The 25,194-nt window shown below is 34.7% G+C and overlaps 1 protein-coding gene and 1 pseudogene across 10 annotated transcripts in view; one reads left to right on the forward strand and one right to left on the reverse strand.

The window, feature by feature from the left end:
* The window catches only part of EHBP1 (EH domain binding protein 1), a 297,963-nt gene that overhangs the window by 34,029 nt on the left and 238,740 nt on the right, over nucleotides 1-25,194 (forward strand). For all 10 annotated transcript variants that reach the window (XM_074332040.1, XM_074332041.1, XM_019717739.2 and 7 more), the window contains exons 3-5: nucleotides 5,587-5,644; nucleotides 13,504-13,599; nucleotides 18,769-18,822. In XM_074332040.1, the coding sequence (XP_074188141.1) occupies nucleotides 5,587-5,644; nucleotides 13,504-13,599; nucleotides 18,769-18,822 (208 nt within the window). The remainder of the gene's footprint in view (nucleotides 1-5,586; nucleotides 5,645-13,503; nucleotides 13,600-18,768; nucleotides 18,823-25,194) is intronic.
* LOC141571755 (small ribosomal subunit protein eS25-like) lies at nucleotides 20-3,586 on the reverse strand (annotated as a pseudogene).

A 25,194-nucleotide genomic window follows, 5' to 3' on the forward strand; every position in this document is an offset into this window, starting at 1 on the left:
TTTAATAAAGTTTTAGTTTTCAACATGTACAGTTGGTGGGACCTGTTGTTCCTGCATCTTCCCCAGCAGCTGGGGCAGCCCCACCGTTGGTGTTTCTGGTGTAGATGGCTGAAGCTCTGTGCTTTGACACTGATCCATCCTTTCCTAAGGAGCTCCTGAAGGGCTGCCCTGGCCCAGGAACTGCGGGTCTTCAGTCTCTCCGAGACAACAGCTGGGCTTCTAAGCTTATAGTTGGGAACGTCCTTACAGTTTGTCATATGTCGCTTTGTCACACACGACTAGGTTATTGAGCCTGTCCCGAACCTTGCCTTTGGACGACTTCATTTTGGCCTTGCCTCCAGATTTGTTTACTGGGTCTTTGTCTTTCTCAGCCAACTTTCCAGCATCTTCTTCTTGTCGTCTGTGGGCAGCATGGCGAAGCACAGACAGCAGCGGCTACAACTGCAGCCTCGCTCAGATGTCCTTAGAAAACATTTTTAATGGCTCTATAATTTTCTATTAGACAGATGTACTGTAATTGGTCACTCATCTTTTGTTGGACTTCATATTTAACGTGTTGTAAATTATAGTTTTTTTTATAATTCTAAATCAAGTTATCTCAGTGGTTGGGCAGGTTGTTTTGGTCAGTGTGCATATTTCCTGAGATATTTGTAAATAGATGCTTCTCTGTATAAGATCTTTTTGTCTTCGTGTTCCCCAAGGTTGTGCCTGGACTGGGGTAGTTGATTTAATAGTTTGTCTCCCCACTAGATTGTAAACTTTCAGAGAATCAAGGCTTGTCTTCTTTCATCTTTGTCTCTTCGTTACTGAGCACAGTGCCAGGAACATAACAGACATTCAGTAAAATATTTGAATGCTTATTATGATTCTGGAAAGTAATGAGACTGGTTTTCACCTGACAGTTTTGGATTTTTTTCTCACTTTTTTTTTGTTCTCACCTCACACACGTGACACACATGAGAGTAGAAAAGAGTAATGAAGTCTAAATTCATACCAGAAATGTTTTGTTTTTTCTTTTAAACTTACCTTGATACATAGTAGCTCACTGGTGGCAAAGAGGAAGGCACAAGATTTAGCTGCAGAGCAAAGAAAGATACAGTTTATTGCTTTATAATCTGATTCATTGTAGCTCATGTATCTTTTCCCTTTTCCACTCCCCTTTCCTTCCCTCTTTCCTACTCTCTAGAATTCAATATTAGGGTCATAATTTGAGAGAAGTCTTACCACCTTCAGATTATTTATTTTTATGGACTTTGAGGGTAGGATAGAAGGTGTTACATTTTTATTTTTAAATGTGAAGTTTCCTTCCCTGAATAAGCCCACCAAAAGGCTTCTGTTTTTCCAGTGGAACCCTTTAGATAGATTTCACAGAAAGTATGTCTGAGTGTACATTTTTCTGTGTGTATGTAAATATAATGTTTATATATGTAAATATCTATATAAACATACATGTGTAGATCTGTTTGTATGTCTGTTTTGTATTACATGTAGGGTTACCTGGTTACTTCACTTAGGTAATGGGTTAGAAATGTTGAATGTGTGATTGTTGAATTCTCTCTGAAACCTGAGCTCTCTCAGGTTGTCTTGACTTTGTTTGATAGAAAGTTGTATAGTTATAGGTTCTTTGGTAGTTGGACAAAACTCTCACAATTGCTCTGTCCCTGGCCTCTTGGGAGCTCATAAGTAAATATTTAATGGTTCTTTTCTAGTACATCACAGATGTTTAAAATATTAATTGTGGTCAGCAAATTGTGTGATTATTGGTACTCTTCTATTGAAAGCAGTAACTCACAGTGCAGTTCTTTGCTTTAGAATGTTCTGCCATGTCCCTGAAATGTAAAGATGGATTGATTTCTATTGAAGACATTTAAAAGCAGGACATAAAGAATCACAAAAAGTTCAGCTGTCTCTGGGGGTGTTCCCGAATCAGTGATTTCCATTCTGTTTCCATTCTTGGAACTTCAGGGACATAGGAGACTCACCTTCCTGACTTTTTATAGTAGAAGGCTTCCCTATTCTGAAGCACTGAGGTCAGAATGAGTGGAGGGGAAGGAGGTCTGTGGCGCTGAGTGAGAAGGAGGCAGCAGTGCAAGTGGCACTGGAATGGGGTGGTGGAGGGGAGACGCCCTCACTGCCATCACAACTAAAGCCTCACTAGTGTTTCAAGTCAGGAGGTGCGGGGATTGCTCATCACTTCCTATAAAACAGTGCTTCTCAACTTTGGCTGCACCTTAGAATAACCGGTAGGAATTTTTAAAACTCTGCACAGCAGACCAATTAAATCAGATTCTCTGGAGGCAGAACCTAAGCATCAGTATGTTTTAAAGCTTCCCAGGAGGTTCTGAGGTAAGGATCTCTGCAAAGCTCAAACGAGCTGCCGAGAGGATGTGTCATATAGCTACTCTGTACTGGCTTTGGTTGGACCTCTTTAATTGTAATTAACCAGTTTGGAATCCCTGGGTGGAACTTAAGGTTCATTCAGTAGCAAATGGTCATTAAACCTCAACCTTGTACCAGGTTCTTCTTACTAGTTGCTGGGAATACAATGATTAAGAGATGGTTGATAAAGGAGCACAGTCTAGTGGAGGAGATAGAAATAATCACAAATAATGTAATACAGGGCATACAGAATATGAAAATACAGGTGTGTCTCAGGTATTCCTAGAAACACAGTAGAAGGAGCAGTTAACTGCCTGAGGTTTGGGCTGTGGAAAGGGGTAGGAATGAAATGAGAAGTGGCCAAGGTTTTATGGAGAAAGTGAGGAATTAAGAGTTTACTAGGTAGAAAAATGGAGAAAAGAGGGAGTTTAAAAAAGGTTATAACATACGAAGATGTAAAAAAAATTGAATAAATGTTCAGGAATTGCTTGGAAGGCAAGAAGTCTGTTAGATATTTGTAGGTTATACAGCTAGAAAGGTAGATCAAAGTTAGGTGGCGAAGTGCCTTATGAAGCATGTTTAGGAATCTGGGTGTTACCTTCCATGCCGGAGTGTCAGAGGGTCACATGCATGCGGGGCCTATCGAGACGGGTCATCTTAAAGAATGAAGCTGGTCGGGTATAAAGCAGTTGGCAGTGTTGGCTCTACTAATCCAAACAGCATGGACCTTGTTTCAAGGATTTATGTAAGAAACGTTTTATAAAGTTTAAATGCAAACTGAAATAAAACGAAATACTATTTAGGTCAAATAAATCTGTGAAATTCAAACTGCGAGTGCCATGGTGTAGTACCTTCAGTATAAGAGCCTAGTATAGGATAATACACAAGGAAAAGCTGTAAGAGTTTTAAACATTTCTGAAGAAGTACCATCGAAATACAGTGAAGGGGTGAGATCAGGCTGGAGATGAGAACACAGTGAAAAGGTTAGTGTGGTAAAAGGTTATGTAGGTAAAGTGTCCCAGCAAGTCAGTCACCGGTGCTTTCAAACAAGGTGGCTGATACCCGTTGGCTGCTCCGTTCTTCTCCTGGTGGCTGCCCGCGTCGATGACGCCCTTCCCAGCTCCATCCACCACGTGGCCTTACTGCTCCCCAGCTTCACTGTCATTTGTTCCGCTTCTCTGTGCATGAACAAGGTTTTGGTTTTCATTTTCAGGTTTTATTGGTTTGTTTCTCCATTGGCACAGATTCTTAGATTAACACTGTGATGTTTCATAGAAGCTTTCTTCTATTTCACCTGTAATTTAGCACTTCTGCCTCTGGCTGCTGCTCCCAAGATCTCCCTCTGGGAAGACTCACCAAAGCAAGCTACTGGTTTTAGTTTACAGTTGTCCTTCAAGCCTGATAATGGTCACGAACTAAGCTTAGTCTTGGATGGAGAACCACCATTTTTCTATTTATACCGTTTTGGTTACCGTAGCCGTCAGAAACATTGTGCATTTGTTTAGATGGTTCCTTCACTAAGTAATTTCATTATTGGAACCTTCCTCTTGGTTTTTGTCTGGCTTCTCTAGGTTCTACCACCTAAAATGAACAAACATTATCATTTACCATAGTTATGTTGATTCTTGCATCCTTCTCCGTCCCTTGTTTAGCTGGGATCTATACATTGTAAACAATTAGTCTTTATTTGTCTAAAACCATTCCTTCAATGTAGTTTAGCCAGATGAAAACTAAAGGGTGGCCGCTGCATTCCCTGAGCAACTCGAAGATCATTAGCTTCATTGTTTTTTGGGCTCTGTTATTGCTCGCGAGAAGTTGCTGTCAGTATAATTATTCCTTTATTGGTAACTTTTCCTCCATGATTTTTCTTTTTATTCTTGCTGTTTATTTGTTAATATACATTATCTATATAAGGACTCATACCTTTCTTCAAGTCTGGAGTGTTCTTTGCCTTTTCAAAACTTCGGTATTTCTTCTGCCTCCCACTGTTCTAAACTCCTGGAATATCTATTAGGTGTATGTACTCTTCAATCTATTTTGTATGCCTTTTATTTTCTTTTTAAGTATTTTTTATCACTTTATTTCTCTGTGGTACATTCTAGGTCAGTTTCTCTGTAATATTTTTCATTGGACAGGTGTATAGGTGAATCACTGGGTAAGGAGTTTATGACCGGTGGCCTTTTATGTATGTATGTGTGTGTGTATGTGTGTGTGTGTATGTATGTATGTATGTATGTATGTATGTATATGTATGTATGTATTCAACTAAATGCAATAGGAGGACAGGCCATCTGCTCATAGTAGGGGATTCTGAGGCAAAATGAAGGAGATATAGAAAGTGGTGAAGGTCACCAAATGAGTCTATCATTCATTGCTTGGTTAAAAAGCTTTTATCTAAGATGTTTAAAATAGAAATGTAAGGAAAAGAACTGATAATCATTCTTGATATTTTCCATAAGTACCAAACAGAACTTAGTTGTATTATCTGAAAGTGTAAGGGGTTTTTTTTGTTCTGTTTTGTTTTTTTACTTTATGTGGGCATAAGGTCAAGAAAAGAAGAGAGATCTGAGAATTAGAAGACCTGTATTTCAGTCTTGGTTCTGCCAGAGCTTTTGATTGGTTACCTTTGCCAGTTTTTTAAGCTTGTAAAAATAGGAATAATAGTATGTACCTTGCCTGTTTTTCAGAACTGTATTGTTTTTATGAAGATAGTTGAGATGATCGATTATAAAAATGTTGAAAACCATAACCATTGTTTATAAGATATAGAGATGCAAAAATAGTGTAACTCATAGATTTATATTATTTTGGAAGTGCCATTTTTATGCTTATTTTTTCCAAATTGAACTGGATAATATATTAGAAGTATAGTATTAATTTTTGGAGAACATATATGTGTGCCTTTTTTTCTTTTAAATAGTTACCAGTTGTAACTATTTTATTTTACATGGTTTATTCCAATGAATTAACTTGCTAAAGTATTTTTAGAAAAATATGTGGATGAAATATTAGTCACTTAAATTATATCATATCTGTATTCAACATCTACTGTATTTGAATAATCTATAGAGGTTTGTTGTAGGAGTAACTGCTTTATGTAATCCAAAGCATAAGGCATTTTTGTCCTTTTAAATGTACTAGAACCAAACTTTATTAATTTGATTTAAGGTAACTTAAATTATATTTAATCTTTTTCCTGTTTGGCAGGCAACCAGATAAACTGGTGGTAGTTTGGACAAGAAGAAGCCGAAGGAAGTCTTCTAAGGTTAGTCTGTTTTCCAAATTTCTTACTGAATTCAACTTTTAGTCAAATTGTTTAGCTTCTCTGGTCCCAATGTAGAGTACTTTAAAATATTACTTGATATTTTGGCTTATTTCTGATTATCTAATCTACTAAAATGATTGGTCAGGCACTGTAATCTTGTTACTGCAATTCTTAAAGTGGAAGCCAGATACCTGAGTTTTGATCTTGGATTTGGTAGCCTTGAGTATAGTAGTTATTTAACTTCCCAGTACTAAGGTATCCTGATTTAATAATTAAATAGGAGCTACTTATTAAGTTGTACATAGGATTAATTTATTCAGATTCCAAGAGGATGAAGTTAGGGGACACTAAGAAATGTTGACATCTGAGTCCCTTGCTGGGTTGCAGAAGAGAAGGAGTTGGATTTTTCAAACACTTTAATTTTTCCGTACTGATAGCTTTCTGGAAAGTAGAATAGAATTTTAAAATGTTCAGTAACAATTGTACAGATATTTTAAAGCACAAGCAATAACTACAGGTATGTTTATTGGGTATTGATTCTTCCACAAGTTAGACCTATGTAAAGAAAATTTAATTCAGTTAAATTTCAGAATTTTATACTTTTTATTAAGGGCATATTTTCAAATTTTATTTGTATTGAGGTAAAATTTATGTACAGTGTAATTGCACAGATGTTAATTATACAAGTTATTGAGTTTTGATCAATATATACTTGTGTAATTACCATTCCTATCACAAGATAGACTATTTTCATCACCTTTTTCTCTTGTATCCTCTTCCATTTAATTCCCAACCCTCGGAGGCAACCACTAATCTGATTTTCTGTCACCATAGACTAGTTTTGCCTGTTCTTGAATCTCATGTAAATGGAATGAAACAGTAGTACTATTTCATACCTGGCTTCTTTTGCTCAGTATGTTTTTGAGGTTTATCCATGCTGTTGTGTATATTGGTAGTTTTTTTTTATTGCTGAGTAATACTCCATCATGTGAGTGTACTACAGTTTAATTATCGATACTGCTGTTGATGAGCATTTGTTTTGTTTCCAGTGAATATTGTGAATATTCACTATTGTGAATAAAGCTGCTATAACCATTACTGTACAAGTATTTTGGGGGACAAATTCTTTCATTTCTTTTGGGCCGATACCTAGGAATGGAATCACTGGGTAATAGGGTAGGTATATTTTAAAATGTAATTTTAAGTGTAATCCCGCCAGCAACATAAGAGGTTCAGTTGCTTCATAGTACAAATGGCATCTTTTTCAAAGCATACATTTATAGTTTGGGGGCATTACATTTTGGACCTGGAATATTTTCTTATCTACTTATATATGAAAAAGAGGTTCTGAAAATAGACTTAGCAGCTTCTGTCAGTTTTGCTAATTGGGTCTTAAACTTTGTGGAAAGGGACAATATTAGATCATCCACAAAGTATGATAAATGAAAATGACTACAACTATAAACATTAGAAATAGTCCTTAAATGTCAACAGAAAGTGAAACCCCCTTTATAATAATTAGGTACCAATTATTTTTTAAGAAAATTATGAAACCTAATAAAATACTTTAGATTATAGATCAATTCAGAATTTGAGGTTAACTACACTTTTTTATTTAGTTGCAGTATTTTAAAAGTCAAGTAATTTTTCTTTTAGGTCCAGGATCTTTTTCATATTGTGTCAAATATTAATTGAATCTAGATGTTGAAATACAAACCTGAAATGCAAAAATGAGGCTACAGGTTTATTTTTCTCAGTATGCAGTATTTTCTAGAAAGAATTATTTCTTATTGGACTAATTTTCCAGTTGTGATTATTTTAAATACCTTATGTGTATTTTAAATCCCTTCTGTATATTTTAGAATCATTGTGTTTTCTCTTGAAATATTATAGATGTACTTCTTTTGAAAGTTTGTGAGAACTCACAGTGTGTTAAGCTTCTTTCAGCATATGCATAGCTTGTTTATGTATCTATAAATGCTGTTTTATAAATTGTATGCAACAGCTAAATAAGGACATAAAAATTACTTCCAGAAACTGTGGAGGGAAATGGTTAGGATATTATTGTAAAAGTTAAGCAAATAACTTTTTAATCATGAGAAACTCAAGATCCGTGACATTTTGGAATTATTATAAAGAAAAACAAAAATTTGTCCCCATCTATGTTTTTTAAAATTAGCTATCATTATATTAAATTTAGAGACTAGAATCATTGTTTTCTTCTGAAGACTTCTGTTTTCTAACATTTTTCCTTAAAATATGGATTATTTGCTGCTAAGTACTATTGAAATCACTAAGGGGGAAAACAGATTGCTGCAACCATTGGCCAGAAAATATTCTACTTTTTAATTTAAAATATGTTTTTGGAAAGAGTTTGAGCTACACAAGTACCAGTTTTAAAAAATCATGTGTATAGCTTACTATTTGTCTTTTCTGATTCTGAGTATACCTACTTTTTTTTATACTGGTCCATTAAAATTTATAACTGACACCCAGACAACTGTCAGATTAGACAGTAAAATAATAAGGCACATTGTATTATTCAATTTAAAGCTTAGCTCTCAGTTTATTGCTCACTCTCTTTGGGTACATGTCTATTTTTATAACTAAATATATAAAGAGTTCATTGCTGAGTCATATTTTATTGAGAAAATAATTACCATGGCTAATTAACACAATACACAGCTTCACTTTTCTTAAGTCATGGCATTTATAACAGATTTTGTCAGGCTGCAGTTGATTTGTATGTACTTAAATCAATTATTTTTCAGTACAACGGGTGATAATAGGAAGCAGGGCAACTATGTTAGACTAGAAAAATTATGGAGAGTAATCTATGCCTTAAGTTCAGTTTTGGAACTAGAAATTCAAGCTTACAGAGAGCTGGGAGAATTCCAAAGGGAAACCAGAGCTTTAAAATGCTCACTAGCTTTTTGATGGTATTGCCACCTTTACTTCCTTGCTCTCTAATTGTGTTAATGTTTAAAATGTGCTATGATATAGAGCGGAGGGTACATTTGCAGAGCTTTGTCTGATGGTGGTGATATTGGCAACTCTAAGATAACGTTATATATGACATCTGAAACCTTTGGGTATATGTAGTTTTATAAATTGAAAATTATCAATTTAACAGTATGACACTTACAAATTTTCAGTGAAATATTTTGAGTTTGTTGGAATCAGAAATAACAAGTGATTATTTCTCTGTTTAGTTCCACACTAGGTACAAAATATAAAATAAAATATTATAAAAATATTTTATAAAGTCAGTACCCCAAATTGAGAAGTGTCACCCTTTTCCTAGGTCTGCCTTTGGCGGATGCCAAAGCATCTGTGATGTGATTAAAAAATGAGAAAAATAGTGTAAGGGGAACAAGATAATGTGGCCTACTCCTTTCTACCATTATCTGTACTACGATGCTGGCAAATGATGAAATAACCTGCCTTTCATTACTCTGCTAAGGAACTAAATGGCTATACCTGGGTTTCTGTGCCTATGTATTTTATAGGGAAATCCTTTCTGTTACCCTGAACGAAAACTGATCATGGTTCTTGTAGTGCTGATGTTTGCCAATACAATGTGGTTTTTCTATATCAAGTTCTTAAGAACCTAAATTACTGTCTCTGTGGATTTGTACAATTAGATGTTTATTACCATAGCTATTTTTAGTTACCTGTATTGGACTTTTCATTCATTTTCTAGCTTCAGATTCTTGAATTCTATTTGAGGTAGAAGTTGTAGTAAGCTCTTTGAAAATAGGAATGCCTTTTATTTATTTATTTTTTCCCATGTTTGCCACTATGTACATCCTGTTTCCTCTCTAGTAAAATTCACTGTTCCTGTTTTTCTGCCTAATTTACAATAATTAGTTAACATTTTAAAGCTGGTATTGCCAGCTACTCAGTTGGATTAATTGATATTGTTACAATATCTTAACTTAGGTAGGTTGTACAGTCCCTGAAAGGAATATCAGAAAGCCAGAGTTCTGTTAGTTGGACCTTTTTTTCATTGGGGAGAGTGATACTGGATAGAATGGTGAGAAAATGGCAGCATACTAGTAATTTGGGAACCAGCACCCTTCCATCTCCTTTTTTTTTTTTTTTTAAGATAGTTTGTTAAGCAGATTGTATTTTTGTTTGTTCAGCAATCTAATTACCTTCCCTGATTCAAGACTGGGGATTGAAAGAGATCAATTAGAGGACCCGCATTAGGGTACCTGAGGAAATGATCTGAAACCACTGTCTACCTGCTTTTCCCACTTTTGATCTCTGTGTCATACACATAAATGTTAAGACCTTAAGGATAGAAGACTATTTTCTTGACTATTGTGTGAATCAGGGCTAGAGCTGGGCATGATGTTGGTTGGATGGAGAACTCTGAACTTGGAAATTATGGAGTCTGGTTCTTCTGCTGATTACTGGGATGGGTTCAAGCAAGCCAGTTACTCTTTTGATTGTTTCAGTTTCCTTATCTCCACCTGGATTATATCTCCTAAAGATATCTTCAGGTCTAAAGTTCTTCTATGGTCATTTTTTTCTCATTAAGAATTTTACTAGGACTCTATGTTTTCTGCTGTGGCTAATTAGAAAAGTTGTTATTCTACTCTTATGTTTCTGTTGTATGAGGAGGCTATGAAAATATGATAACGGGAAGTTTGAGTAGACCAGAGAAATAGCCTGATCTGCCATCACAATTCATGAGAATTAGAATTGTCATAAGTCTTCAGAATTAAGTATGTAGAGTATGTAGAGTGGAGTTTTGATTAAGGATTATTTAAGGTGGGCAGACATTTACTTTTCAAAGTGGAGATTGTTTACTCTGTGGAGTTTTTGTTCCAGGACTGTCAGTAGACATTGAAATAGGTGGGGGAATAGAGGAATTTCTAGAGATGTTTTTTAATCAACAAAACTAGTTCTTTACCTTTGGCTACGGTGTGCTAAGTCTCTCGTGGTGAGTGTCTACTTCCCTTTCCTTACCTGAGGTTTTGTTATTGGGGTGGGGTGGGGAGGCAGTGGAGAGAGAACAGAGTGAAAGTTATTGACAATTTATGAGTTGGAGTGGGAGGATGCTGCTAAACCTGTATCTTCTGCTGGTTTTTTAACTAACAAGATCCAATAAGATTTGCATGGACGTACGTTGTTGCCACGGTTTTGGTTCCTTCTCAGTTCCATTTCCTGGGCTCAGATCCAACTTCTTCCACTTACTTACTGTTTGATCTTGGGCAAATTTGTGCCTCAGTTTCCTCATCTGTTAAATATGCTCCCTCACATGCATCTGCACTCATATACTCTAACTTCTTTCCTGTTATGGAAGAATGGTCTGTGTTCCCGGCAAAGGCCAGTCTGTCTCCTTTTGCACTGTTAAGGACATGGATCTAGCAGTTCTTTCTCTTCTGCATCATTACATTTTCCTTCTTAAATGGCTATTTCCCATCAGCATAAAAACATTCTTCACTTTTTTAAAAAATTCCCCCGACACAGTTTCTTCCACCAGCACCAACCTATTATTTTTCTCTTCTCTTTCAGCAAGACACCTTAGAGGAGTTGAGTGTATTTGCTATCTTCAATTTCTTTCTTCCTATTCTTTCTTGAACCCATTCCAATCCAGTTAGGAATTTGCCCTCATCACTCTACTGAAATTGCTCTTGTGAAATCAGTACAAGCTTCTGCTTTGTTAAATCCAGTGGTCATTTTCAGGCCCCATCCTGTTTGACCTATCACCAGCATTTGGCACAGGTAATTGTTCCTTTTTCTTTGAAACATTTTGTTCACTAGAGTTTCCGGATATCACACACCTCTGGTTTTCCTTCTCCTTTACTGACCCTCCTTTGCTCGTTCCTCCTCATTTCCTTGACCTGTTAATGTTGTGCTCCAAGGTTCAATGCCTGAGCCTTTATGTTCTCTATCTCTACTCATTCCCTTGGTATCACATCCACTCTTAAGCTTTAAGTATCAACTGTATGATGGTGATTCCCAAATTTATAACTTCAGGCACATATATCCTGCCTATTTGAACCTCTGTACTTGAATATCTAATGGGCACCTCAGATTTAATGTGTGTAAAACTGACTTCCCAATCTTAACTTCCCAAACCCGAGCCTCCTGCTGTCTTACCTGTCTGTTAATAGCCGTTCCTTTCTTGTAGTTGCTCAAGGGCAAAAGCCTTAGAATCAGCTTTGGATACTTTCCCTCATATAATCAGACAGCAAATCTTGTTGACTCTGTTTTGAAAATATAAAAATATTATCAGAATTAGCTATTTTGTACCATTTCTCTACTACCCTAAGCCAAATCACTGTCAGCTCTCCCTGGGTTTATTGCAGTAGCTTCACTCTTGGTCTTCCCGTTTCCTCTCTTACATCTGGGTGCTCATCTTGATACATTAGTTGGAGTTAATCTGCTAACACATACTTTAGATCATCATTCCTCTGCCAGAGTCTTTGCTGCGACCTCCCAGGTCCTTATATAACTAGGCCCGCCATTGTTGGTCTGGCCTTACCTCCTACTGCTCTGTGTGATGACTCTGCTCCAGCCACATCAGCCACGTTGTTACCTTACTGCCTCAGCAACTTTCTAGTTGCTGATCCATCTCCCTGGAAAGCTCTTCTCATTTATTTACGTATCTGAATCTTAAGGCCTTCTCTTAAGTGTTACCTTCTCAATGATACTTTCTCTGACTACCTTATTGAAAATTGTTATTAGGTTGGTGCAAAAGTAATTGCAGTTTAAAAGGTCAAAAAGAATTGCAAAAACCGAAGTTGCTATGCACCAACCTAATACTTTCTCTTGCTCCCCTCCAGTCTCCTTCCCTACTTCCATTTTTCTCCAGAGCACTTAACCTCTACCTAACATACTATATATATTTTTTCTTTTTTTTGTTTTGTTTTTTGTTTTTGTTTTTTGTCTACCTGTTTCTTCCTTACTGTGAAGGCAGATTGCTGTTTTACAACTCCAGTGCCTAGACAGTGCTTGGCAGATAGTATCAATTGAGTGAGGGAATCAGTGGATGAAGGAAGGAAGGAAGGAAGGAATGGTAGCTGTAGATACCTCACAGGGATTTTAGGCAAATTAAATGAGTTAAATATAAGTAAATTTCAAACCTGGACTGACGTACAGAATGTCCTCCGTAAGTGTTAGCTTTTATTATCACCTTCATGGCATGACCATGGACAGCCCTGTAGGGATGAAATGCCTTAGCTGAGGTATCTTGGATACCTCATCTTTCATCACCTTTGGCTAGAAATGCCACCACGAAGGAAGAACTATAGTGGTAACCCACAAAAAAAACTTTTTTGGGGGGAGAGGGTTGGTTCCTTAGGGAGCCTTGATAATCAAGATTTACAAGGAAAAAAATCTCTAAAATTGTAAGTACTAGAAATATTAACTGCAAAAACCGCTTTCTTTACTTGTTCCAAATAAACATTAACAGTCTAATGAGAAATGAACTTAAATGCGAAGTATACAATTTGTTTTTCCTTCTAATGAATGAATTTGCCTTTAAGTTCCTAGATCACAAAACTAATTTTTTAAATGTCTCCTAATAAAGTTTTTATCGAGTCACAAATAGTAGCTTTTGAAAATGTGGCACAGTTCATTTTTGCATCTTCTTTTGTGTGTGTGTGGGGAGGGAGGAAGTGGAGAGGGCAAAGGTTTGTTTACAGATAGTCATCTACAAATAGCTATCATGTGATACAACTGTCCTGGCCCATGTTTAATGCTTGAAAAGTTTTTGACTAATTTTTTTTCTTTCAGAGAGACTACATATCCTTTGGATAGTTAAATAGGGTCCATATATGTTTTGTAAATTATTAATGTTGCATTTCCTGTACTTTATATTGAAGCCATTATTTTTATTCTAGGCTCATAGCTGGCAACCTGGAATAAAAAATCCATACCGTGGTGTTGTAGTGTGGCCTGTTCCTGAAAACATTGAAATCACTGTGACACTTTTTAAGGTAAGTTCCATTTTTATAAGTTAAAGAATTTATTATTATATAAATAGGGTTCCAAATGACAGAATATTCCAGTATTCATTATTCTATACATTTGGGTCCAACCCGGTACCTTGGTGTGCATTATTTTTAGGGATATAGCAATTTCAAACAATGCAAGGGCATCAGGGTATTTCATGGTCTATAAAGTCAGAATAATTTGGGAGTCCTTTTGAACTTGTTACAGTTAGGATCAGTTGGAATACTTCTTTTATGACTTCCTACATTCTACCCATAAGAAACTTTTAAGAAACCCATAAGTGCTTTTCCTGTGGAGAGCTGAGGTTTGTGGAATTCTTAGTTCTGAGCCTCACTTTGTCTTTTTTGACTAATAATAAGATATGTTTTAAAATTAATGTTTGATAAATATTTTAGTGATGTTAGTATAAGAAGGTAAGTTTTAAATTGACATTTGGTAAATATTTTATTGATGTTAATATTTTATAAATACTGTAGCTTAAAAGCAAAATTCCAGTTGTAAATTCAAAGTCCAAATCCAAAAACATAGCTGTGCATATGCCTACCTGCTTATTTTATAAGTATGTTTTTTTTCTTGAAAGTCTCCCATATTTCTTGAAACATTATAAAGTATTTCTTGTACATACAGTGATTAAGCACTAGAATATTTACTTTCCTAACCAACTTCTTACCTACTCCAAAAAGAAAAAAAAGAAAATGGTGGGGTCAAGTATGTCCCCGTTTTCGCCTCTTTGAAAGTGGTGAAATTAGAAAACAAATGCTTCATTTCTTCTTTGAATCATTCCAATTGTATTGAAGTTACCTTTGCAGAACAGGAGGAAGAAGGCATCTCATTAAACATAATTTAGTAACATGAAGTTTGTGAAAATCCACTAAGTATTTCAGGACATGAAATTTAAGTAGAGCAATGTTATATAGCTCAGAGTATGAAATCACTGTGTATAAAATTTGCTTTTGATTTTGTGATCCATTATGTTAATTCATTTATTCAGAAACGACTGCAGAGATCAATAGAACAAAGCAATGTGATGAATGTTAATATACTAACGCATGAATGGAATACTACTTTTAAATGCTCTGTGTTTCATTTATTCTATTTTACAAAATGTTCTTAACACTTTGTGTACATTTTAATTTTGACATTACTGTTACTGACATTATAACATTACTTGATTATGGTTGTCATATATACACAATACTTGATTTGCCCAGGGAGAAATAAGGGGTGAGGCAGTAGCTGCTCTTATTTTTTTCAGAGGATCAGAACCATCCTATTGCCCTTCATCCATCTGTCCTAAAAACTTGTTAAGAAACCCCCCTAATCCATGTTTTTCCTACTGGAATTAAGTAAGCTTGAAAGTTAACTGTGAGACCTTTGGAGTATTTGATTTAATTCTCACAGCAACCCTAAAGTTCTATAATTATTTTCATTGTACTGATAAGAAAACTGAGACTGAAGTAGAAGCTAACTGGCCCAGTCACACTGTGATTTAGCCTTCTTCTTTCTTCTACACCGCGCTCCCTATTCTGTAATAAAAACGTCTATGAACATAGACTACAACAGCGAGGCCTGTGACATTCTTGAGGAAGACTTTTAAGTAATGTCTTGAGTGTTTTTATTTAGTCTGTTGTTTATATTAGTAAAACAAATGAACATGCATGGTTATATAACTTAAAAAAAAAAGGATAATAGAGAACAAGGGGTTAGAATAGAGGTGATAAATAGCTGACAGCCATGTCTTTGGGGAAAGGATATGTACTGAGTGATTCTGAGTTAAAAGTGGCTGTTGAAATGTGTTACTCGGAGGATTAGGAGATAAGTGTAGTTTTCAAGTACTGATGAGAATGTACAGCATATCTGTATCACTGTACTTTTATGCTTTGAGTGTTAGTCTGTAGAAAAAACTCCAAATACCTCCTTCCTCCCCAGTTTGCTGTATTAAACATTTCTGTTCAGTTGTGCTCTTGAGGCAACCTTGTGATTTTTAAAAATATTTAAAGAATATTTTCACCCCACACCTTGATTTTCCTAACTCCCCCAACCCCCCCACCCCCCGAATTCTAATAGGAAAGCAGAAAATTAACACAGACAAAATAACTTTTCATTCCTTCATGGTAATTTTTGGATCTTGGTTTTGAACAGTGTTTAAAATATTCAAGTGGAAATTTTTTTTCATATTTTACCCTTTCTTTTACTTATAATAAAGACTCACAATTCACTTACTCTTGAAATTTGCAAGTAGGAAAGAACTACTTTAAACTTTTTGTCTGAAGTATTCACAGAGGTGTGCGTACAAAGTACGTTTTAAAGCAGTTATCAGTATGTTCCATTTTTCTGTGATTTAACCAGAAATTAATTGTTTTAGCCTACGTGCTTGTTTTTAAAATTTGAATTAGATTGAAATAGCTGTTTCTAGTAAATGAAAAAAAAAGTCTCTTAGGGTTTTGAGAAGAAAAATGGCTCTCTTTAAGCCATTTTCAATTTTTCTCTTTACTTCAGTGGTAAGAAAGGAGACTAGAGCAGGGGTGTCCAAACTGCGGCCCGCAATTCCAAAAATATATTTAGGTAATTGTCCCGCAGCAAATTCCAAAAATATATTTAGTTTACTTAAATAAACCAGGTGAGGCAATACGTACTTCACCTCGAGTGAGTGGCCCGGCTGTTTGTGTATTTTACTGCATATGGCCCTTGGTAAAAAACGTTGAAAAAGTTTGGACACTCCTGCTCTAGAGGGTAGAGAGTGGGATACAAAGAAGACTTAATTGATTCAAGCTGGAAGCAATCTTCATTGCAAATGTTTTTGTCTGGTCAATAATACAGTTAATCGTGTAGCTATGCCGTTTTAAAGTGTTTTGAAAATGAACATTAACTGTTGCTCTTGTACATCGTTTTATTGACTTTGCCCTACAGATGTGTCCCTTGGTCCCATTGAAAATATTCTTTTAGGGATACTACATCATCAGTGTTTTAAAAAAAATGTTCGCTCTGCTTTGAGAATTAATGGATGTAATATGTAAGGCATTGTTCAATACTTGTTAATTTATGACATATTTATTCATTCATTCATCAAATATTGTTGAGTGCCCCCTGTGTGGCCGGTACTTTTCTAGGTCCTGGGGACACACTGGTAAAACTGAACGAACAATGTAGCTAAAAATAAAACAGACCTGGAAGTGTAACAGAGTTTTAATACTTATTAGTTATTCACTGGGGGACAATACATCTTTAGATCTGTTTGCTGTTCTGTTAAATAGGAATAAAAATAGTACCCATTTCATAAGTTGCTGTGATGATTAAAACACTTAGCACAGTAGCCGGAACAGAGTGTGTGCTCAGTAAATATTTTGTATTATTATTATTATTATTATTATTATTAATTGTACTAGCTGTGCTGTAGCTATGCTGCATTCCTCCCAGAATGAGGGGGTAGGACAGGCAGGGAGGGTGGTAAGATGTCTTTTTCCTCCACAGTGTGTCACACTTTATTACTTGGTCTCTAAAATAGCACTGTTTGTGCTCTAAGTTCTTCATGGAAAAGCTCCTTCAACCTTTATTGACAGTATTCTCTCTCCATAAGCCTACCTCATGGGCAGGCTGGGGAAACAAATATCAAGTGGAGCTCTCTCTCTTTCTCTTCTACCTTTTGCTACCTCCTCCTGCCCATTATCACCAAGGAAACGCCTGTTTGACAGGTTTTTATTTGTGTGATTTTACTCATAGAATTAGGTGCCTCAGTACAGCTCAGAGTCAGCCAACCACTCTGCTATGATAGTTAAAAGAAGAAAAAAAAAGGGAAAAAAAAGTAAACAGATAAAGAAGTAAATACAGATGTTTGAATTTATCCCATAGGTTGTAGGGAGTCATTAAAGAAATCTGAGTTGGTTAACATAGTCAGAACTGTCTTTGGGAGAACTGATCCATGTACAAGACTGATTGGAGGGCAGAGAGACTGAGAATGTTGTTGTCGCTTTTATCTAGGCACAAAGTAAGGGCCTGAACTGTGGTAATAGAAACAGAAGATTAATAATAAACTGAAATGGAATCAGTCATGAAGTAGATGCTTCCCTAGGAGAAGCATGTGAGACCTGAGATCCAGTAGGGGAACTGCAGAGCTTTCCCCCCCTCTGTGTGCTCGCTCACTCTTAGAGTAGAATGTTGAGCCTAAAGTTTCCTTCATTCCTCCACCACCTCTAACACATGGAATTGGACTTGAATAACTTCACAGCATTGTGATGAGACCTCCCCACTGCTTTCCTTGTTTTAGGTCTTATATTCTGTTGCCTATCGTCTTTACTTATTCTAATGCCTGTAGAATCCTATACCATCCCACCTAGCCCAGATGCTTCCTCTCTCATAAAGCTTTTCCTGTTCATTCCTATAAGAAGTGATGCGTTGTTTTCTAATATGATAAAACCGTGTATTTCCTTCATCATATATTTATTTAGATTCATTTTTTGTCTTCAAAGGCAAAGACAACTATGTTTGAATCCATACAACACCTCTACACTCCCTTATACAATAAGTACCTAGTAAATGTCAAGTAAATACTTGCAAAAGTATGTCTCATCTATTTTTTTTTTTTTTTTCTTGATGCATTTACTTGTAGGATCCATTACCCTTTCTCAGGTTTCTGAGGCACTTCCAGGATTAATGGGAGTGGTAGGGGATGAGAGTATCCACAGCCATGCCAATCTGCCATTATGTGTAGATTGTGAAGTCCTTTGAAGCGCTTTGAAATTCCAGATAGTTACAAAATCTCTGCACCAAAGAAAACCGTTCCTCAAATGGTACTTTTAGTTTAAAATACAGGTATAAAAATGAGGGTAGGGCTCTATAGAAGCATCCAGTATCTTAATAAATGCTTCTTAGTAGTTCACTCAGTAAGTTATCTGTCTGATCGGGTTTCATTTTATCTTGTCATCTATGCAGTGATGGAAGGTAGTGATATGCATCAATATAAGTAAAATAGAGAATTTCTCAAGATTAAATAATGCTTTAAATTAAGAGAAATTTTGAGGTACCTTAAGAGTAGGCCATTCTGCCTCTCCCTTTTTAAAAGTTGGTAAGGCTAAAAGCAAGGCTGCCTGTATTTTATTAATTGGATTGATTGGATTAAAGAAATGTATTTCAACTTAATTTTGCTTTTGTTACAGGATCCTCATGCAGAGGAATTTGAAGACAAAGAGTGGACATTTGTCATAGAAAATGTAAGCTAATGACAAATTTTGTCACCTTTCACATTTTTAACTATAGCATTTTGGTAGTAGGAGAAATGTAGCCTTTTGAAAATTAAATACTGATTTGTTACTTTTAGAATCTTTTTAACGAAATGACAGCCAATAGAATTATTTGTAAGAAATACTGTTTAAGCCATAAAAGTAAAATTACTCTTCACTACTGAATTATGTATATACTCTATGTATTCTTTTGGGGACTTAAGGGAAAGACCATGTCCTATTCATCTTTTTATCTGTTCAGCTTCTAGCATGGTGCTTTTCACATAGAAAATTTCATTTAAACATTTGTTGAATGAGATGATGAGTGACTTTTGAAATATTTTAAAAATAAAGTACATGTTTTAATTCTTTGTTTCGGTTGAAGGATTCTTCTAGATTGGTGCTTTAATAATCATCTTTAATTAATTTACACATTGTGGAATCCCAAGTGGCTAGCAGGCATATAGTATGTGTTCAGTAAATGTTTTTAAATGGGGATTAAGGAAGATAGGCAATGAAAATAGAGTAAATTAAGAGTGTGGGTTCTGGAGTCACATAGATCAGATTTTCAGCCCTAGCTTTTTCACTTACAACCTCTGATCATGTTAAGTTTCTTAGCTTCTGAGCCATACATTTATAGGATTGTTGTGAGGGTTAAATAATTTCAACGAATAGCAGCTTTTCCAAACACTGCCGTCATCATTGTTGTCATGATCACTGTTAAAGTTCTAAAATATATTTATAACAGATTTATAACATGCTTTGTAGCATAGCCTTCCTTCCAAACGGAGCACAGAGCCTGACTTTGTTTTGTATCTCAGTGATAAAAGGGATCTTTACTTTTCCAGCAGTAACTGGGCCATTTTTAGTCGGGAAGAGCTGCGAAGCTTGGGAGTGAGATCAGGTCCAAGCACTGTAGGTGGAGTTCTGATGGCTGCCATCCAGCCAGTGTCATTGTGTTCAAGGTTCACACATGTTAACAATTCTGGCTTTTCTGTATTGATAGATTTGAACTTTATACTCGGAGTAGCCACTGACGTTTTAAAAGCAAATAAACTTGGTCTTCTTGAAATTGGTTACAGCTTCAAAAGCTAGCTTTCATTCTGATATCAGAAGCTTCTCCACCTGGATGTTCTTTTAGTTTTCAGTATTCCTGGCTTTATTATATGTCTGAAGTCTCTTTGTCAACTTGATGTATTAAAAAATTGTCCAATTATATTTGGATTGTAATTAGTGATAAAAGTATGTAAAAATTAACTTTATATTTGTTTAGAAAGGTGTTCCTACTACACAATTAATTACTCTTAGGATAGAAGTACACCAGTTCCAAATTTCTGAAGAATAGGTTATGAATTAACTAACCCTGCTGAAAGGTGAAAGTGAAAAAAAATAAAAAAGCTATCAGATATACATTAGGTTTCAATGCAACAGCATTCAAATGTATTGGATTTTAGGAAAAATCCTTTTATTAAATTCTGTTATATATTTTATAAAGGTATTTTAAAGGTTAATAGAGAAATATTAACATTTAAAATAAAACAGATTTTAAATGGGTCATTAGATAAAGAGGTAGGTGTGTTTTGGATTATCCTTTTCATTTTGAGGGGTTTCTCAAGTCAAAAAGTATGTTTTTTATCCTTTTAATGAAAAACAATATTTATTTTAGCTCAAAAGCTTATTTTGCTCATTTGCCTGCTTTTTACTCAAATGCTTGAAGTTGCTAGAAATCTGTCGGGTAAGGGAATGGCCATAAGAAGAAAATGGGAAAAAAATACATTAGAATTCCTTCTCTCCAAATGTTTATTAATAAATTAGATTTATAAAAATCCAATAAATATAGATGGCTTTTAACTATTATTCATATTGTTTATAAAACTATAAAACCAACATTTTAATTCAACTTTTACTAGAGATTAAATTTTACTATGCTATCCAATGATTTTGAAGACCTTATTCTGAATTATGTAGTGGAAAAACACTGGACTTGTGGAAATTCTCAGCCATCATGCTTTTTAATAGCTGAAAGATTTTCTACTTCCATGTCTCTTTGCCTTCTCATATTCTTATTTGAAAAAAATGCATTTTTCTTTCTCCCATCTCATAGTAGAGAGAAAATATGAATTTTTGATTGAATTAGAATTGAGTATAAATCCTGATTTTGTGTCTTTAAATGTGGTGACTTTGAGATTATATTTTAGGACTCAGTTTCATCATCTGTAAAATGAAGAGTTTTTTTCTAAGTGACCTCAGAGGGCTTTTCTAGGTTTGTGACTTTGTTTTAGTTGATAGAAATATTTTTATAAACTTTTGAAGATAACCTTTTTGTAGATTAAATTTTTTATTTTCTAGTTCATGGAGAATGCAATATTTAAAATAATTATCCGCTGTAGCATTTTGGAATAAATTAATATCTCCCTAATTTGTATCTTTCTTTAAAACTCCATATCAATGTATGTGTTTTCTATATACTTTTATTTCTGAAATGGAACATGAGTATTGTTACAAGTTTTCTCTTCTGAACTTTTTAGCACAACAGTTCTTTCTACTTTTCATTTCTATCATAGTTATTTCCTAAGCCAGATTTAAAAAACATTAAGTTGTGTGGGCAAAAAAGGTGAAGGGGAATAAGAAGTGCAAACTTCAGTTTTAAAACAAATAAGTCATATACCTGTAGTATACGGCATAGGGAATATAGTCAATAGTATTTTAATAACTTTGTGTGGTGACAGGTGGTTACTAGATTTTTTTGCAGTGTTCACTTTGTAAGGTATATAAATCTTGAATAACTATATTATACACCTGAAACTCATATAATATTGTATGTCAACTATAGTTTAATTTTTTAAAGAAAGAAAAATTGAATTGTATTAACTCGCTTTTCATATAAAGGAAGATATTACCCTTTGTAGCAGAAACCTAATTATTCAGCCATGGGTGTAAAAAAAATTATACCTGTCTTTTAGGAGAGAGCCAAAACTTCAGGGAATCTAGGTAGTGAAGAGCTAATTTGAAGAAAATTAAAATTAATCAGAAAGTGGGAGGAAGGCAGTTTTCTAGTCATTAATAATGATGACAATTAATAATGCTTGTGAGGAGCCCAGTACAAGAAAATAACATTTATTAGATGAATTTCTTATGATTTTATTATTGTTGGCTTATGCCTGTTTTTACAGCAGGTTTTTTTTTTTTTTTTTAAGAGACAGTTAGACATATTTTACTAGCATCATGTTTATTTTTTAAAGAGGTTAAAGAGAGAAAAGTAAATGTTAAATTCATCCATTATACTTACTTACATTGTATATAGTTACCAGACTTTAGAAGTATTGTGAAATTGTTATATTCTTAATGCACAGGAAAGAGGATGAATGCATATGTTTTAACTAAAGCATTTAAAATATATTAACTTAAAACAGAATGTATTAATTTACATACTTTAAATTAGGATAACTATCATAAGCTATGATCTATCTAATGTGAAAGGATGAGTTCATAGAATTAAACCTCTAAAACAAAACAAAAAAGGAAAGTAATGTACTCTTACCTGAAAATAGACGAGAATTGGGAAGGAACTTAATTTCTTTCTGCTGGGACCAACTCCTATATAGTGAAAAGAATAAATGAATTTTGAGATTAGTTTTTTCTTTCCTATCCAGGTGATAATTCCTTTTTACCTGCTTTGGAAAAGAAAACCTAGATCAATTTTCTGAGATGCCTAACAAGACCCCTGCTTGGATAAGTAAATTTAACAGGGGGAAAAGTTCTGTTCCATTTAATCTCTTTATATACTACATTTTTTACATAATGCCTTTTTGTGTAATAGGCACTCAATATGTATTTGTTGAAAGAGTGAGTGAATGATTATAGTTAAGCTCAATTAACTGTTAGAAATCCTATAAGAATTACTATTTTTAAGACAGGAATTACATAAGTATCCATTAACTATATTGAAAAAAAATTCAACAAGTAGACTGTAGTGGCAGTGAGATGATAGTATGTGAAAGATCCTGTAGAAGCTCTTCTGATCAACCTCTACGTAATTTACATAGATTACCCCATGCTTTCCATTCTGTCTGTAAAGCATCCTACTTTTAAGTCCTCCCTGGTCAACATGGTTACTGTGTTTCCCCAAAAATAAGACCTAAATGGAAAATAAGCCCTAGCATGATTTTTCAGGATGACATCCCCTGAACATAAGCCCTAATGCGTCTTTTGGAGCAAAAATTAATAAAAGACGCGGTCTTATTTTCAGGGAAACACAGAGTAGGTCACTCTCTGACACACTCCTACATATTTTGCTTTTCCAAGTTAAGTTGTAAGTTGGATTTGTCCCTTACAGAACCTCTTATAAGGCTGCTGACCTGTTATTATAATTATATAATTAAATTAGGTATTTCGTAGGCCAACCAATTTGAAGAATTATTTCATAAAAACTGTTAAACGCTTTAGAAAGAGTTGAAAAAAGTGAGTTGTTAAAAACTGCTGTAAAATCTTTTGTGGACATAAACAACTGTAAAAAATTGGGACAAATTTATAAAAATCTGGAAGTTTTTATTCATATTGTTTCTCAATTGTCCTGAAGTATTCATTTCATTAAAAAAAATTTGAAATGCACTAATGATACATTATGAGTGCTGATTATAGGGGAAAAAAATCAGCAATCAACAAAGTTATACTCAGAGAAGAGACATGAAACTGGTGAATGAAACACATTAATATGTACTCAACAAAATCAAAATGTGTATCAGTATTCATAATTCTCTGTTTAATTGACCAACTCTCTGTGCCATTCAAATCATTTAAGAGGAATTCCACTATAAATGTATATTAAACAAGCCATTCTCATGAGATCTGCCCATTTACTCATGTACAGGATTAAATAACTGCTTTTAAACATTTTCTTTTAAACCAAAATTCATTATAAGTAGACACTACATGTTTCAGGTAGTAGCAGTTGGCTTTATAGTATCCTTCCTTATCCACAGCGGATACATTCCAAGACTCCCAGTGGATGCTTGAAACCACAGACGGTATGGACCATATACATACATACATACATACATACATACATACATACATACATACATGTTTATAAATTAAAATTTATAAACATTAATATACATACATACATACCCATGATAAATTTTAATTTATAAATTAGGCAATTTCATGGATGGAAGATTCATTCTTCCTGTAGATCTTAGCATTCTCAGCATACAATGTTTTTTCTTTCCTTATTAAGTCAAGAACTTTCACCTTTTCACTTAAAGGGAGCACTTTAGGGCTTCTCTTTGTCATATTCTAATTGCCAGCAAGCATCTCTAATGAGCTTGTGGGGCCATTATTAAGCAAAATAGGGGTTACTTGAACAGGAGCACTGCTGTACCTCCACAGTCTCAGGCTACTCAGTGACTAGTGGGCAGGTAGTCTATACTCAGGACAAAAGGGATGATTCAGTTCCCTGTGGGACAGAATGTGACAGCACCAGACTTCATCACGATACTCAGAAGGGTGTGCAGTTTAAAATTTATGAATTGTTTATTTCTGGAATTTTCTATTTAATATTTTTGGACTTCGGTTGACCGTGGGTAACTGGAACCTTGGAAAGTGAACCATGGACAAGGGGGGACTACTGTACTTGACATCGTCTAATGTATTTTTAACCTTTTAAATAAGTGAACATGTATTCGTTCGTTCACTGACTCAGTAGCATTTAATTTTCTGCATGTATTTTGTGCTGGGCACTCACTGTTCGAGGTACTAAAAATAGAGTGGTGTATAAAACATTAAAAAAAACTTTTTTATGGAGCTTACATTCGTTTGTGTGTGAGAATAAAATTAATGTGTGTGACATATATACTATGTTAGATGATATATGTATATTAAATATGTGATAGTATGTTAGATAAGTGCTGTGGAGAAAAAGCAGGAAAAAGGGGATTGGGATTTTATGATTATGTGAATATAACGAACCTTCTTATTCCTTACAAGGTCTCCAGAAGAGAATTCAGCCATACTTATCATATTAATTTAAAATGTAGTTTAGTAAGAATTTGTTAAACAAATGTGAGGCACGAGAAAGTTTAAAAATAACCTTGGGATTCTATATAAACTTTTTTTAGGTTACAGCTCCCCTCAGTGGTGAATGGTGAAATTGACTCTTGTCTGGAGAATAGTCATATTATTGCAGCAATAACCGTTTTACAATGTTGTGCTCTGCCTTACCTTTAAAATGTGCTTCCACAGTGTGTACAGAAGAGCTAGTAAATTTAAAAAGATTAAGTCTGTATTCTCTTGTAAAATCTAGGTTTTGTTTTAGTCTGTTGGTAAATTGTTCTGACGCTGGAAAGCGTTCTGACACTTTGA

The sequence above is a fragment of the Rhinolophus sinicus genome, linkage group LG05 (assembly GCF_036562045.2).
Source record: "Rhinolophus sinicus isolate RSC01 linkage group LG05, ASM3656204v1, whole genome shotgun sequence".
Classification (NCBI taxonomy): Eukaryota; Metazoa; Chordata; class Mammalia; order Chiroptera; family Rhinolophidae; genus Rhinolophus; species Rhinolophus sinicus.